At 35.5% G+C, this 13,955-nt stretch overlaps 1 protein-coding gene across 1 annotated transcript in view; it reads left to right on the top strand.

Moving 5' to 3' along the window:
* Positions 1 to 13,955, top strand: part of arhgef16 (Rho guanine nucleotide exchange factor 16) — a 41,134-nt gene that overhangs the window by 6,737 nt on the left and 20,442 nt on the right. Inside the window, exons 4-9 of the mRNA XM_089119341.1 lie at positions 40 to 197; positions 476 to 532; positions 5,147 to 5,307; positions 11,151 to 11,303; positions 11,409 to 11,538; positions 13,226 to 13,300. Coding sequence (XP_088975467.1) covers positions 40 to 197; positions 476 to 532; positions 5,147 to 5,307; positions 11,151 to 11,303; positions 11,409 to 11,538; positions 13,226 to 13,300 — 734 coding nt within the window. The remainder of the gene's footprint in view (positions 1 to 39; positions 198 to 475; positions 533 to 5,146; positions 5,308 to 11,150; positions 11,304 to 11,408; positions 11,539 to 13,225; positions 13,301 to 13,955) is intronic.

The following is a 13,955-nucleotide window of genomic DNA, read 5'->3' on the forward strand; positions in this document are numbered from 1 at the left end:
ACTACAGCAAGTTGTAAGTTGTGCATCGTTCTCTTATAGATCCGCGCTTTTACCAGGAAATAAGGGAGCGAGGTCTGAACGCCAATAACCTGAGCACCGAGGATGATGAGTTCTCACCGACCGAGCCACCAGAGGATCAGGGCATTGTGGTGAAGAACTACAGGGCAGCGTACATGACATGGAGTCAACTACCACAGGTGATGAGGGTCAAATGCTGTTGAAGAGTTACTCACTCTACATTTTCTTCTAGATCTGCTGCACAGCAGAAACAAAGTTTTCCGCATTATTTTCCTGTTATCACTGTAAAGCTGCTTTTGACACAATCAGTTTTGTAAATAAAGGTGACTGACTTGACTGAACCAATATTATGAATTGTTTCAAGTTAGGATAAAAATGGGGAAAAGCATTTATTAATTCAAAATAACTAGGCTTTTAAGAACTAATACGTACTTTCACTGTCTTATTTCAAACTTAGGTGAAGGATTTGGGCATTTTGGATAACATCTCCTCTGAAGAACGCAAAAGACAAGAAGTGAGTCTTGGCATGTTCACTGGTTTTTGTGATGTAAAAAAATGAAACACATATAAATCATATCAGAACTTTTGCACCTTTAATGTAAAATTGATAAGCTATGCAATGCCACTGAAAACCAAAGTGAACAATTTCAGGAATAAACTTAAAATAACAAACTGCTCAGCCCTGAATACCTAGTTTAAGCACCCTTTGAATTTATTAGTCTATTTGGATCGGAGTCTATCAGCTTGGCTCATCCTGACTTGGGAATTTTTTTTTTTTTTTGCAACAATGTTTGATTATATTTTTTTAAGGTGATGCAATAAAATTAATTAACTGCATGTACTTACTATAGAGTTATAGTTAGGGTTTGGTTTAGGATTAGTTACTTGTAATTATGCATAATTTGCTGTTATTACTATAGTAAATATATGTAGCAACGTGTAACTAAAGTGTTACCCAACTTTCAGATCTGATAAAGTGGAATTGCATGGCCCTGTTCAGGTCACCCCACAAATTTTCTACTGGATTCTGGTCTGGTCTCTGGCTGGGACCATTCCAAAACATTAGTCTTTCTTTGCTGTAGCAATTATTTTGTTGATTTAGATGTGTTTTGGATCATTGTCATGATGAAAGCTGAAAGTTCTCTTGATTTTCAGCTTTCTAGCAGATGCCATAATCGATTCCAGCTATTTATGATTCCCTCCACCTTTACTAAAGCCTCAGTTCCAGCTTAAAGGAGTAGTTCACTTCAGAATTAACATTTCCCGATAATTTACTCATTGCCACGTCATCCAAGATATTCATGTTTTTTTTTTCTTCAGTCGAAAAGAAATTACGGTTTTTGAGGAAAACATTCCAGGATTTTTCTCCATAAGTAGACTTCAAAGGTTATCAATGGTTTGAAGGTCCAAATTGTAGTTTCAACGCTTCAAAGGCTCTACATGATCCCAGCCGAGGAATAAGGGTCTTATCTAACAACAACAACAACAACAACAAATTTATTTATATAGCACAGTTCACTCCATTAAAGTACTTCAATGTGCTTTACAGAAAGTAGAAAAACATCATGAAAAAAAATACCAGATACAAAACATGCACAAAAAAGATAATAAAGATTTAATAAAAAAAATAAAAATAAAAAATCTAGAGAAACAATCAGTCATTAAAAAAACCAAAACAAAACAAAAAAAACATTTATTTACTTTTTAACCACAAATCCTCGACTTGCACTAGCTTTGCTATCCGCCACGCCAGGTGGAAGTACCGACCTAGTGTTTATAAAGCGAACGTGCAAAGAATAAATCAAATGCCATTTACAATAAAATAAAACAAAAGGTAAAACAGTGTGTCGGACAATTTTGAAGTTGGAGGAGAAAATGAGTTGGAGTGTTTCACCCTACCCTACATTTTTCGCCTACTTCAGGTTACTGCTTACCTTTTTCATAATCACATAATAACGTGATTATTATGTAATGCGTGAATTTGTGGACATACAAGACGAACATTTGTGGCTAAAAAGTGTCTATATATATATATACTCACCTAAAGGATTATTAGAAACTAGAGCCAGACCGATATATCGACCGGCCGATATTATCGGCTGATATTAGGCGTTTTCCATAATATCGGTATCGGCAGTTATAATGGCCGATAAATGAATATTTAAAAAATAAAAACGGACGAAACACGCTTTGGCCTGTTATGTTGAAAATGTATGTTTTACAATTTGCAGTATGATGTTATCTATTGCTAAATTATGGCTCATCATAGACTAGCTAACCACAAAGCTAGCTAATGCCACTATCATCAGTGGAAGACCGTTAACATTAATGAGCTTGGAAACCACAAACCACAACTTTTTCTGCCTAAATAAAATAATTATTACTGTATTTATAACTAGCATATCTCTAGTTACAGTCCCTGCATTGTAAAATGTAAGTTATACTTGCGAGGAGTGAATATTTAGACATAGAGAAAAAGTATCGTATCTTGTGCAGAAAAGTTAGCTTTTCTTTTACACGTGTGTGAAATCCAACAATATTTAATAAAAATATCGGATTTTAAAACCCAAAAATATTTGTATCGGTATCGGCCTTCAAAATCCTTTATCGGTCGGGCTCTATTAGAAACACCTTTTCAATTTCTCATTAATGCAATTATCTAATCAACCAATCACAACAGCAGAAGACCCCACCGGGTACCATCTCCACTACAAATAGGAAAAAGAGGCTACAATTTGCAAGAGCTCACCTTAATTGGACAGTTGAAGACTGGAAAAATGTTGCCTGGTCTGATGAGTCTCGATTTCTGTCGAGACATTCAGATGGTAGAGTCAGAATTTGGCGTAAACAGAATGAGAACATGGATCCGTCATGCCTTGTTACCACTGTGCAGGCTGGTGGTGGTGGTGTAATGGTGTGGGGGATGTTTTCTTGGCACACTTTAGGCCCCTTAGTGCCAATTGGGCATCGTTTAAATGCCACGGCCTACCTGAGCATTGTTTCTGACCATGTCCATCCCTTTATGGCCACCATGTACCCATCCTCTGATGGCTACTTCCAAGCAGGATAATGCACCATGTCACAAAGCTTGAATCATTTCAAATTGGTTTCTTGAACATGACAATGAGTTGACTGTACTAAAATGGCCCCCACAGTCACCAGATCTCAACCCAATAGAGCATCTTTGGGATGTGGTGGAACGGGAGCTTCGTGCCCTGGATGTGCATCCCACAAATCTCCATCAACTGCAAAATGCTATTGTATCAATATGGGCCAACATTTCTAAAGAATGCTTTCAGCACCTTGTTGAATCAATGCCACGTAGAATTAAGGCAGTTCTGAAGGCAAAAGGGGGTCAAACACAGTATTAGTGTGGTGTTCCTAATAATCCTTTAGGTGAGTGTATAAGATCCTTATTCCTCAGCTGGGATCATGTAGAGCCTTTGAAGCTGCATTGAAACTGCAACTGGGACCTTCAACCCGATGATACCCGTTAAAGTCCACTATGTGGAGAAAAATCCTGGAATGTTATCCTCAAAAACCTTAATTTCTTTTCGACTGAAGAAAGAAAGACATGGATGACGTGGGGGTGAGTAAATTATCAGCAAATTTTCATTTTAAAGTTAACTTTAAAATATTGTACTGCCAGTACGATGCATCACCGTGGTGTTTTGCTGTTGTGCTGTTGTTTTTGTCTAATATCAATCTTATATCAATCTAGGTTTTATCAGAGCATAAAACATGTTTCCATGTAATTTTGGGAGACTGAATATAAGTTTTTGCAAAGTTGGATGTAGCACAATATGGATGTTTCCATTTGACCCAGTTCAGTTCGAGATGCACTGTTTGGGGTCCTTAGGAAACATGTTTGAGATCTAATAAAATGACAAGTTGTCAGTGCATCCAAATATATTTGGGGCCAATATGACTGTAGCACTTGTAAATGAAGTCATTTCATGTAGTCATCGTCAGATGGCTGTAGTATATGTGTACTTACACGGCTGTGTAAATACTAAAGTTCACTCCACACAGACACACCCAGACATCTGACTCTTACCTGCTCTTTTGTTCCACCTGCTGCCTTCAATGAGGCTGTGTTGTGTATTTTCATGGAAAAGCCATTCATTCCTAAAGCTTTTAGGCCATGAACTTTCTACTTCTCTTTCAACGTGTTTTAGTGAATAAAAGAAGTCTCTTTAGGAGAGTAAAAGAAATACGGCAGATCTCTTCTAGTTCTTACTGCATATGATATTGTCTCAACATATGGTTCATGTTATCCTTCAGTAAATCTGTGTGGTTTCGTTATCCAGTGGGTGGAGATCATAGTTCTGTCACTTAGAAAAGCACACTTCTCCTTAACCCACATAACCTGAGGTGCACTCAAGTTCACAGTACAACTGGTTTTAAGTGTTTAAATAACTAACTTCATGTGGACATTTGCTCATTCTTAACTCCTGGACAATCATAAAGTGGGGATTGTTTTCTTCCTTTCTGTTTTTAAAGAGATATTTGGAATTCAATGGAGGTTGCCAAAATCTTTCTTTGGTGTTTTTATTGTCACATTAGGATCAGTTTCTTCACCTAACAAATCGCATACTGCATACTTGGTTGTTTCTACATTTGGTTTGAAACCATTACAAAAATGAATCTGGGTAGTATGAATTAAATTCGAACGTACTACATCCCCCGTGTCATCATGTCACGTGACCAGCCAGCATTAGTTGTCGCTGCACTGCCATTCACAAGTCCTATCCTGTGGTTCAGTAGTAGGTCATCCGGATACTTTTTGCCCACTGTTTTCCAAATTCTATGTATTCAAACCTATGACTCTTGCCGTATTGTTTTTTTTTTTTTTTTTTTGCATAGTATTTGCATAGTATGCAAGTAGGCATCTCAGTTTTTAGTTTCTTCTTCTTCTTTTAATAAACAACAACTTACTTTTACCATAGGTTCTTCATAGAATCCTCTTTTTATCATAAATGTTTCTTGATGTTTCTACATCATATCAGTGTATTGGTTCCTGGCCTCTTGTTCCTGGCATTTGAGGGGATAAAGATCAGTATAAGTTATACAACCTATTCAGTATTTTGTAATACCCATGTAATATAGTGTCTCTGTATTTGTGCAGGCCATCTTTGAAATCATCACATCAGAATTTTCCTACCAGCACAGTGTAAGCATCCTGGTGCGTCACTTTAAGGACAGCGCAGATTTGAAAAAGACCATGACCACAACGGAGCACCATCACCTGTTCTCCAACATATCTGTCATCCAGGAAGTCAGCAAACGGTATGAACGTTCACTCACCTTCTAAATTTTAATATGGATCAAAGGGTAGACTCTTTATTCTAAATTCTAATATGGATTGATACTGTTGAGAAATAAAATTTACCACTTTATAATAACTACACGCTAATAATCATTAGTTAAGCATGAGTAAACCATTAATTCATTATTCATAAAGCATTAATAGACATTAATAAGCAGTTCATAAATACAGCTATAAATGCTTTCTTCTTGATTTAAAAGCACATCTATAATTTGTTTAATAATTGTATTTTCATCCTTTATTAATGATCAATTTATCATTTCTAAATGAAGAATTGCATTTTTTATAAACCAGTTATTTAAGAGTTGTCCGTGGTTCATACGATTACTTAGAGCGAGTAAGTAAATGATTTATAAACTATTTAAATGTACATTCATACATCTTATTATTCCGACATATAGTGATGGTTACTTAATGTGTTAATAAATGCTTTATTAACATGTATTAATGCTGTAATTAAGGATTAATTTGGGTAGTTATAAAGCATTTAGTAGTGGTCAGTTAACTATTTTTGTGACCTAATCTAAAGTGAGGACTAGTCATGCCTTGTAAAGCATTTTTAAAGGCTGTTAAATATTTCTATGTTCTGTATCACTGTGTTGTGTTTGTTACATTTTACTGTTTAGAAGATTGACGAGTCTTTATAAATGCTTTGCAAAGCATGACTAGTCCTCACTTTAGATTAGCTCACAAAAATAGTTAACTGACCACTAATAAATGCTTTATAACTACCTGTATTTACTACATTTACGTACACTTTCCAAGTGGTCTTATAAATGACTGACAACTCTTAAACAACTGGTTTGCAAATAATGTTATACTTCATTTAGAAATTATTAATTGATCATTAACAAAGTATGAAAATACAATCATTAAATGCATTATAAATATGCTTCTAAAATAAAGAAAAAAGCATGTATAGCTATATAAACTGCATATTAATGTCTATTAATGTTTTCTAAATGATGTATTAACTGTTTACTCATGCTTAACTAATGATTAATAGCGTGCAGTTATTATAAAGTGTTACCAAAGTTTTTTTTAAGAAGTTCATATCTTATCATATATTTATTTCTTCAAGTGCAATGCTCTCTTGCAGCATGATGTCTTATTGTGAAGCATTGTAGATACACATCTGATTGTAGAAAGTAGTAAAGGTCTTTAGAATATGCATGTCGAGAGTGATTCGGTTTGATCATTTTCATCAGTGACAGTCAGACAATTGTTCTTGAAGTTCAAGTTAAAGATATTATCTTACAAAGTTATCAGCCAAGTGGCCAATAATTCCATTTTATTTACTCAACACTTGAGTATGGTTTGTTTCCTCTCATTTTAGGGTGGCATAAACATCTGTGATTATTAAGTCTTTGAGCGTGACAGCTTTAGATATAAAACAATAGTGGAACATTAATAGTGGAATTACTGGTTCAGCACCTTTCTGAGCCAGATCTAATACAGGTCATTAAAAAAACTGTATGCAGGATCATGCAAGAGACCTGAGTGCAGTAAATGCACTGCTGGACGTGTCCAAACATGCTGGTTGAACTGGTTAAGCAACTTTCTGCTGCCTGGATTCATGTTTCTCAAAACATGGTCTTTCACACATTTACAATGAAACTTTATACCTGTTTCCCCAGAAGCTGTGCATGTGTTCTGCTCTAAGCACTGTATGGCTATAGGCTAAAGTAAAGTGGCTGTGATATATACTGAAGTTTCGAAACATGTTGTGTCATGCAGTTTGGTGGTGTTTATGAAACAAGCACTCTAAATTAGCTTGACTGTGGGAGTGATTCCCTCCAGTCTGGGAGTTGCCCTTAGAGCTAATAAAGAACAGACTTAAAATGTTCTGTTTGATATGCATATCTCACATATAGCTTAAATAAACTTTCTATTACCTTTGTATTTTATTATTTAAACTGGTTGCTGCCACGGAATAAAACATATTAATTTGGATAAGATAATTTGGACTTTATTTCTCAGTATTGCGAGATATATAAAGTCAGAAATGCACGATATCAATTTGCAATTCTGATTCTTCAATTCTTTATTTCTCGCAATTGTGAGTTTACATCACGCAATTCTGACTTTCAATATCGATAATTATGAGAAATATTTCTTGAGCATAAAATCATCATGTTAGAATGATTTCTGTTAACAAAGTTCGGGAGGAGCAGGTTCAGATAATTAACACGGGTGGAGAGCACACAGCAAAGATGAAAGAGTTCCATATAGAACCTTAAAAGGTTCTATCAGCGCTACGTATTTGGAACCCCTAAAAGGTTAAGGGTTCAATAATAATAAGAACCCTTTAGCGTTCTTTGTAACCAGGAAAAAAGTTCTATATGGAGCCTTTTGGGGTCATTCATTGTCATTTGTTTTGTCCTTTCCGGAAGAAATATTTCATATTATTGACAAACATCAAGACCCTTAAATGTATTTATGAGTGCATGTGAATGATCACAAAATTCAAGATATGGGGGTTAGAAAAAGAATTTATTTATATCATTTTATGTAGTTAATCAAAATCGCATGAAGAGTGCCATTTCAGTTTTTCTCCTCCAAAAAATGAGTAAAATGTGATATTAAGTTACTTAATAAACAATAATTTAAATGCAACTACAAACTGTGGCAGAATAATGTAATATATATGAATAATAGCCTATAAAGAACCTTCTTTCTTGTCATTATAGAACCTTTTTTTAGCATAAAAGGTTCTTTGGAGTTGAGTAAAGAACCCTATGCTTCAAATATAGAACCCCAATGAACCCTTTTTTCTAAGAGTGTAGAGGCAAGTAACTGATGTGAAATGAAACCGTGTTCCAGCAGTTAAGCTAAGTCTCTAAGGAGAAGTCCATTCTTCTCAAACAATCATTAGTTTGGGTCTTGTATGACACCCCAGTCAAAAGTTTGGACACACCTTCTCTCTTTCAGTGGTTTTCTTTATTTTTATTTTCAACATTGGATGTCTTCAGTATGAATGTACAATCTATGAAAGAACATGCATGGAATTATTTAGCTTTGTTCTTGCAATTCAAGTCAAACTTAATTTTCCTCAATTTTCCAGAAGTCTTTGTGCATGACAGTTTTAGATTCAAAGCGATAGTGCAACATTTGACTATCGTTTAGCTTCGATGACAGCTTGGCAAACTAATGGCATTCTCTTATCAGATGCACGGGGTTGTCACCTGGAAGGAATGGTTTTCATTTTCACAGGTGTGGCTTGTCAAGAGTTCATCTGTGACATTTCTTGCCTTCTTAATGTGCTTTAGACCATCAGTGGTCTTGTGTAGAGTCAATAGCTATTACATAGCAATTAAATTAGTGCTACTACAAATCCATATTATGGCAAGAAACACTCATTTAAATAAAGAGGAAATACAGTCCATTGTTACTTTAATAAATGAAGGTCAATCAATCTGAAAAATTTCATGAACTTTAAATCTATCCCCAAGTGCAGTCGCCAAAAACGATCAAACGCTATGAAGAAACTGGCCCTCATGAGGAAAGGAAGACCAAGAGCTACTACATGCGTTCATGTGGCAGACATATTTCAACATCTGTTCAGAGGAGATTGCGCGAGTCAGGCCTTCGTGGTCGAATTGTGCCAAAGAAACCATTACTTTGGCAGAATAAGTACAAGACTTGTTGGGCTAAGAATGGACATTAAATCAGTGGAAAACTGTCCTTTGGTCCGATGAGTCTTTAGACGTAGAGAGGGTGAACGAATGGTTCCCGAATGTGCGGCTCCCATTGTGAAGCATGGAGGAGGAGGTCTGATGGTGTGGAGGTACTTTGCTGGTGACGCTGTAAGTGTCTTAGTCAAATGCAGCATTTTGCAGCGACATGTCATCCCATCTGGTTTGCGCTTAGTAGGGCCATCATTTGTTTTCCAACAGTACAGTGACCCCAAACACACTTTTTGGTTATGTACAAGCTATTTGTCCAAGATGGAGTGCTGCATCAGATGACCTGGCCTCCACAAACACCGATCCAAATCCAATTGAGATGTTTGAGATGAGTTGGACTGGAGATTGAAGGAAAAGTCCTAACCTCTGGGAACGTTGAGAACTGGGATAGTTGGAAAACCATTCCAGGTGACAACCTCATGAGGCTGATTGAGAGAATCCCAAGAGTGTTCAAAGAGGTCATCAAAGCAAAAGGAATTGAAAGAAATTTGAAGAATTGAAAATATAAAACATATTCTGGGTTATTTAACATATTTTTGTGGACTTTTCCATATTTGTTGAGTCATAATTTTAATGTCTTCAGTATTAATATACAATATAATATACAACGTTGAAAGAAAAAACGTTGAATGAGAAGGTGTGTCCAAACTTTTGACTGGTACAGCCCTGATAGCACACGTACATCACGGAGACATCTATTTGATGTGTGTTTACATCTGGAAGACGTAGTTTTTAAAGTGTTTGCTCTTCTGCAATAAGTCTATAGGACGTTTCCTGTCAGATGTCTAATAGACGTTTAGAAGATGTCAGTTTAACATACATTCTAAGTCATTACATCTTAAAGACATCTTGTAAACGTCTATTTGACATCCGACAGGAAACGTGTTTGCTCACCTGCAATACGTCTATGAGACGTTTCCTGTCAGATGTCAAATAGACGTTTAAAAGATGTCTTTAAGATGTAATGACTTAGAATGTATGTTAAACTGACATCTTAAAGATGTCTATCAGATGTTAGTAAACAGCAGATGTTTTCCAGATGAAGTGATCTTTAACAGACATCTTGCAGACGTACATGTGCTATCTGGGAGTGCTTTCAGACTTGAGTCAAGGCAGGATCCATGTGCTGGGGAACTTTATTAAAATATTAACAATAACAACCGAAGTAAACACGAGAAAACCAGAGAGCAGAAAAGAGAACCTCTCAACGAATCCTCCAACAAAGGACAACACCAGACAAGGAGTATAGAAATACTCTTATGAACAATAAAAATAAACATAAAAACTACAAAACATGGTGCAAAACAGGAATTAACATACAAGACCACCCAAGACCAGATTGAACACAGGATGGGGTCATGCCAATATATTTGAAGGGTCATTTAAACTTAAGACAGAATTTAAAAAAAAAAAAAGAAAAAAAGTTTTATGGCTGATGCATCAGTCTTTCATGGCTTATATACTATGATATTGGAAAAATATGGAGCTCATATAATATGGAAAAACACATCTATTTAGAAGGCCCACTTTTTTTTATTCTGAGAGCAAAACATACAAATGCAATACAATGATGATGACTGAGAGATGTAGAAACCTTCATAAGCCTGATGTATCATATTTGATACTATCATTTTAACAAGATTTTCCTAACAAAACTAAAAATCATGTAGCGAATGGATGATGTAGGCTAAGCCTAACCTTGCTTCAGTCCAGTAAATTTTCATCTTGAAATATTATTAAGAATATAAATTGTATCCTCATGTTACTTTATTAAAAAATCAGTAAAGAATTTAAAGCAAATAGGTACGTTGCACCATGACCCGAATGACGTTTTTTACAATTATACTAAAAGTCTCCTCTCGCAACAACCACAACAACAACAAAACACACAGAGGGTGTGGAGTAGAGAGCTACACGTTGCTTTGCCGCCCCCTGGTGGTCTGGTTCGAATTAGGCTGGTAAACCCCTCAACTGGTTTACATCCTAGTATTTTTTTATCTATTTTTTTCTATTACCTAATAATTATTTATTTTTTATTTGTAAATATGGTCTTATTTTGACATGTTTTGATACACTTTACATAAAATGACCCTCATATTTTTACAAAAATTTCTCAGGTTTTTTGAAGATCTGGAAAAGCGTCACCAAAAACACCCTGTGATTCACGACATCAGTGATATAGTGAAAAATCATGCGACTCACCACTTTGAACCGTATATTGTGTATTGTTCCAATGAGACTTTCCAGCAGAGAACGCTCCAGAAACTACTGTAAGTGCCAATACACACAGTACAGATGCTACCACAGCGGTACAGATTGGAAAACAGTATTTCGGTGGAATTCATTGCGGCCTGTGATGTATTTTTGTGTTTTAGGTCAAGCAACACTGCGTTTCGAGAGAGTTTGAAGCAGATTGAAGGCAGCGAAGAGTGTGGCGGTTTACCCATGATCTCCTTCCTCATCTTACCCATGCAGAGAGTTACTCGTCTGCCACTTCTCTTGGACGTAAGAGACACATTCCTCCTGTTACCAACAGCTTTATATGAGTTTGAGTTTGGAAATTGGAATAAAATCTCACTTTTCTCATTTCACTTTGCAAACAGCCATAGGAAGGTTGTTTATGGCTAGTAAATAAACTAAAGATTGCATTATTGCAGTTAGTCTTATGGAATACACTACTGGTCAAATGTTTTGAAAGAAGTATTTTATGCTCACCGAGAGTGAGCATAAAATATCGTTTGATAAGAACAAAAAAAATGTATTTTGTTATTTGTAAATATTGTTACATTTTTTTTTTAAATAACCATTTACACTGACTGGAATATATTTTAAGATGTTATTTTTTTCCTGTGATGCAAAGCTGAAATTTCAGCAGCCGTTACTCCAGTCTTCAGTGTCACATGATCCTTCAAAAAATATTTTGGTAATGCTTTAGAGTACAGCCCGGAAAGTACGGTGTAATTAAGAGGAATTTACTGTGTAACTCTATGTAATTATAGTGTACCTGTAAAGTACTTACATGTTGGGAACAATATGTACAGTTTAGGGAATAAAGGGTAACACAACCAGGAGAATTAAAAAATATATTTATATTCTAAGTATTATAGAAGTAAGGGTTACTTATTGTACTATTAAGATACAACAATCTTACATTTGGGAGCAATTTAGCGAGAACATTCACTGCGTACCTTTTTGTAGCAATCGTGTATCACTACATGCTGTAGGCTTTTTAAAAATGACAGGGTACATCTATGCATTTATAAAAATAAAAAAATTGATAGCAAAAGTGCAGATGTTTATGTTCGGGCTAACATGTTTCAAGGGAAGAAAAGCCAAGACTTTGCAATTTTTTTTAATATACAGGGAAATATATCTGGTTACAGGGTAAGTGGTGCTTGTATAATAAATGTTTCTGAGTCAGTGTTATAAGATTGTGTATGCATATTTATTGTACTTACCCAGTAACTACATGGAACAAGAGGGTAACAAGAACCACTACATGAAACAAGAGTATCTTTCCCCAATATTTAAGAAAAAGTTGCAATACTTTTCGTTTTCAGTGCACTTTTGTTAAAAATATTACTTTATAAATGTATAGATATGTACCCTGTAATTTTTAAAAAGCCTGTACAGTATATCAAAAAGGTATGCTCTTGCTAAATTGCTCCCAAATGTAAGATTGTTATATCATAAATTGTAGAATAAGTACCCCTTAGTTAATACTTGCAGTATAAATATTTTTTTTATATGCTGGTTGTTACCCCTTTATTCCCTAAACTTGAAATATTGTTCCCTTTTACTTATATTGTATGTTGTAGGTGCACTATAATTACCGAAGGTTACGCTGTAAAATCACTTTAATTACGCATTACTTTCTGGGCTATAATCTAAAGAGTTACCAACATTTTAATATGCTTTTTTTTCTGATTCTGATTAGTTAACAATAACATTATTTAATGTATTAACTAACAAATAACCAAAGTACAGCTGCTTATTTTCTGTTTATGTCCACAGTCAGTGCATTAACTAATATTAACAAGATTTGAATAAAGTATTAATAAATGTTGAAATTAACATTAACAAAGATTAACGTGCAGGTCATTATTAGTTCATGCTAATTAACTAATGTTAACTATTGAACCTTATTTTAAAGTTTTATTATTTTTTTGTTTGTCTTTCCATATCTACACAGACCATCTGTCAGAAAACCCCAGACGGTACAGCTGAATACTATGCTGCCCGTTGGGCTTTAAAAGCTATCAGTAAGGTATGGTGCTACTCTCTATCCATCAACTCGGGATGTGGAAAACTACACCTTTTGGTTTAGAGTCATATCTACTAGATAAATAACCTAACATTTTGTTGGTCCAAAAAAAAAACTTTCAACAAAACTTCAGTGTTGATATAAACTCACCTAAAGGACTATTATAAACACCAAACCTATACTGTGTTTGACCCCCTTTCGCCTTCAGAATTGCCTTAATTCTACATGGCATTGATTCAACAAGGTGCTGAAAGCATTCTTTAGAAATGTTGGCCCATATTGATAGGACAGCATCTTGCAGTTGATGGAGATTTGTGGGATGCACATCCAGGGCACGAAGCTCCCGTTCCACCACATCCCAAAGATGCTCTATTGGGTTGAGATCTGGTGACTGTGGGGGCCATTTTAGTACAGTCAACTCATTGTCATGGTCAAGAAACCAATTTGAAATGATTTGTGGTGTATTATCCTGCTGGAAGTAGCCACCAGAGGATGGGTACATGGTGGCTATAAAGGGATGGACATGGTCAGAAACAATGCTCAGGTAGGCCGTGGCATTTAAATGATGCCCAATTGGCACTAAGGGGCCTAATGTGTGCCAAGAAAACATCCCCACACCATTACACCACCACCACCAGCCTGCACAGTGGTAACAAGA

Source organism: Pimephales promelas, chromosome 14 (genome assembly GCF_988280905.1).
Source record: "Pimephales promelas chromosome 14, fPimPro1.hap1.1, whole genome shotgun sequence".
NCBI classification, from domain to species: Eukaryota; Metazoa; Chordata; class Actinopteri; order Cypriniformes; family Leuciscidae; genus Pimephales; species Pimephales promelas.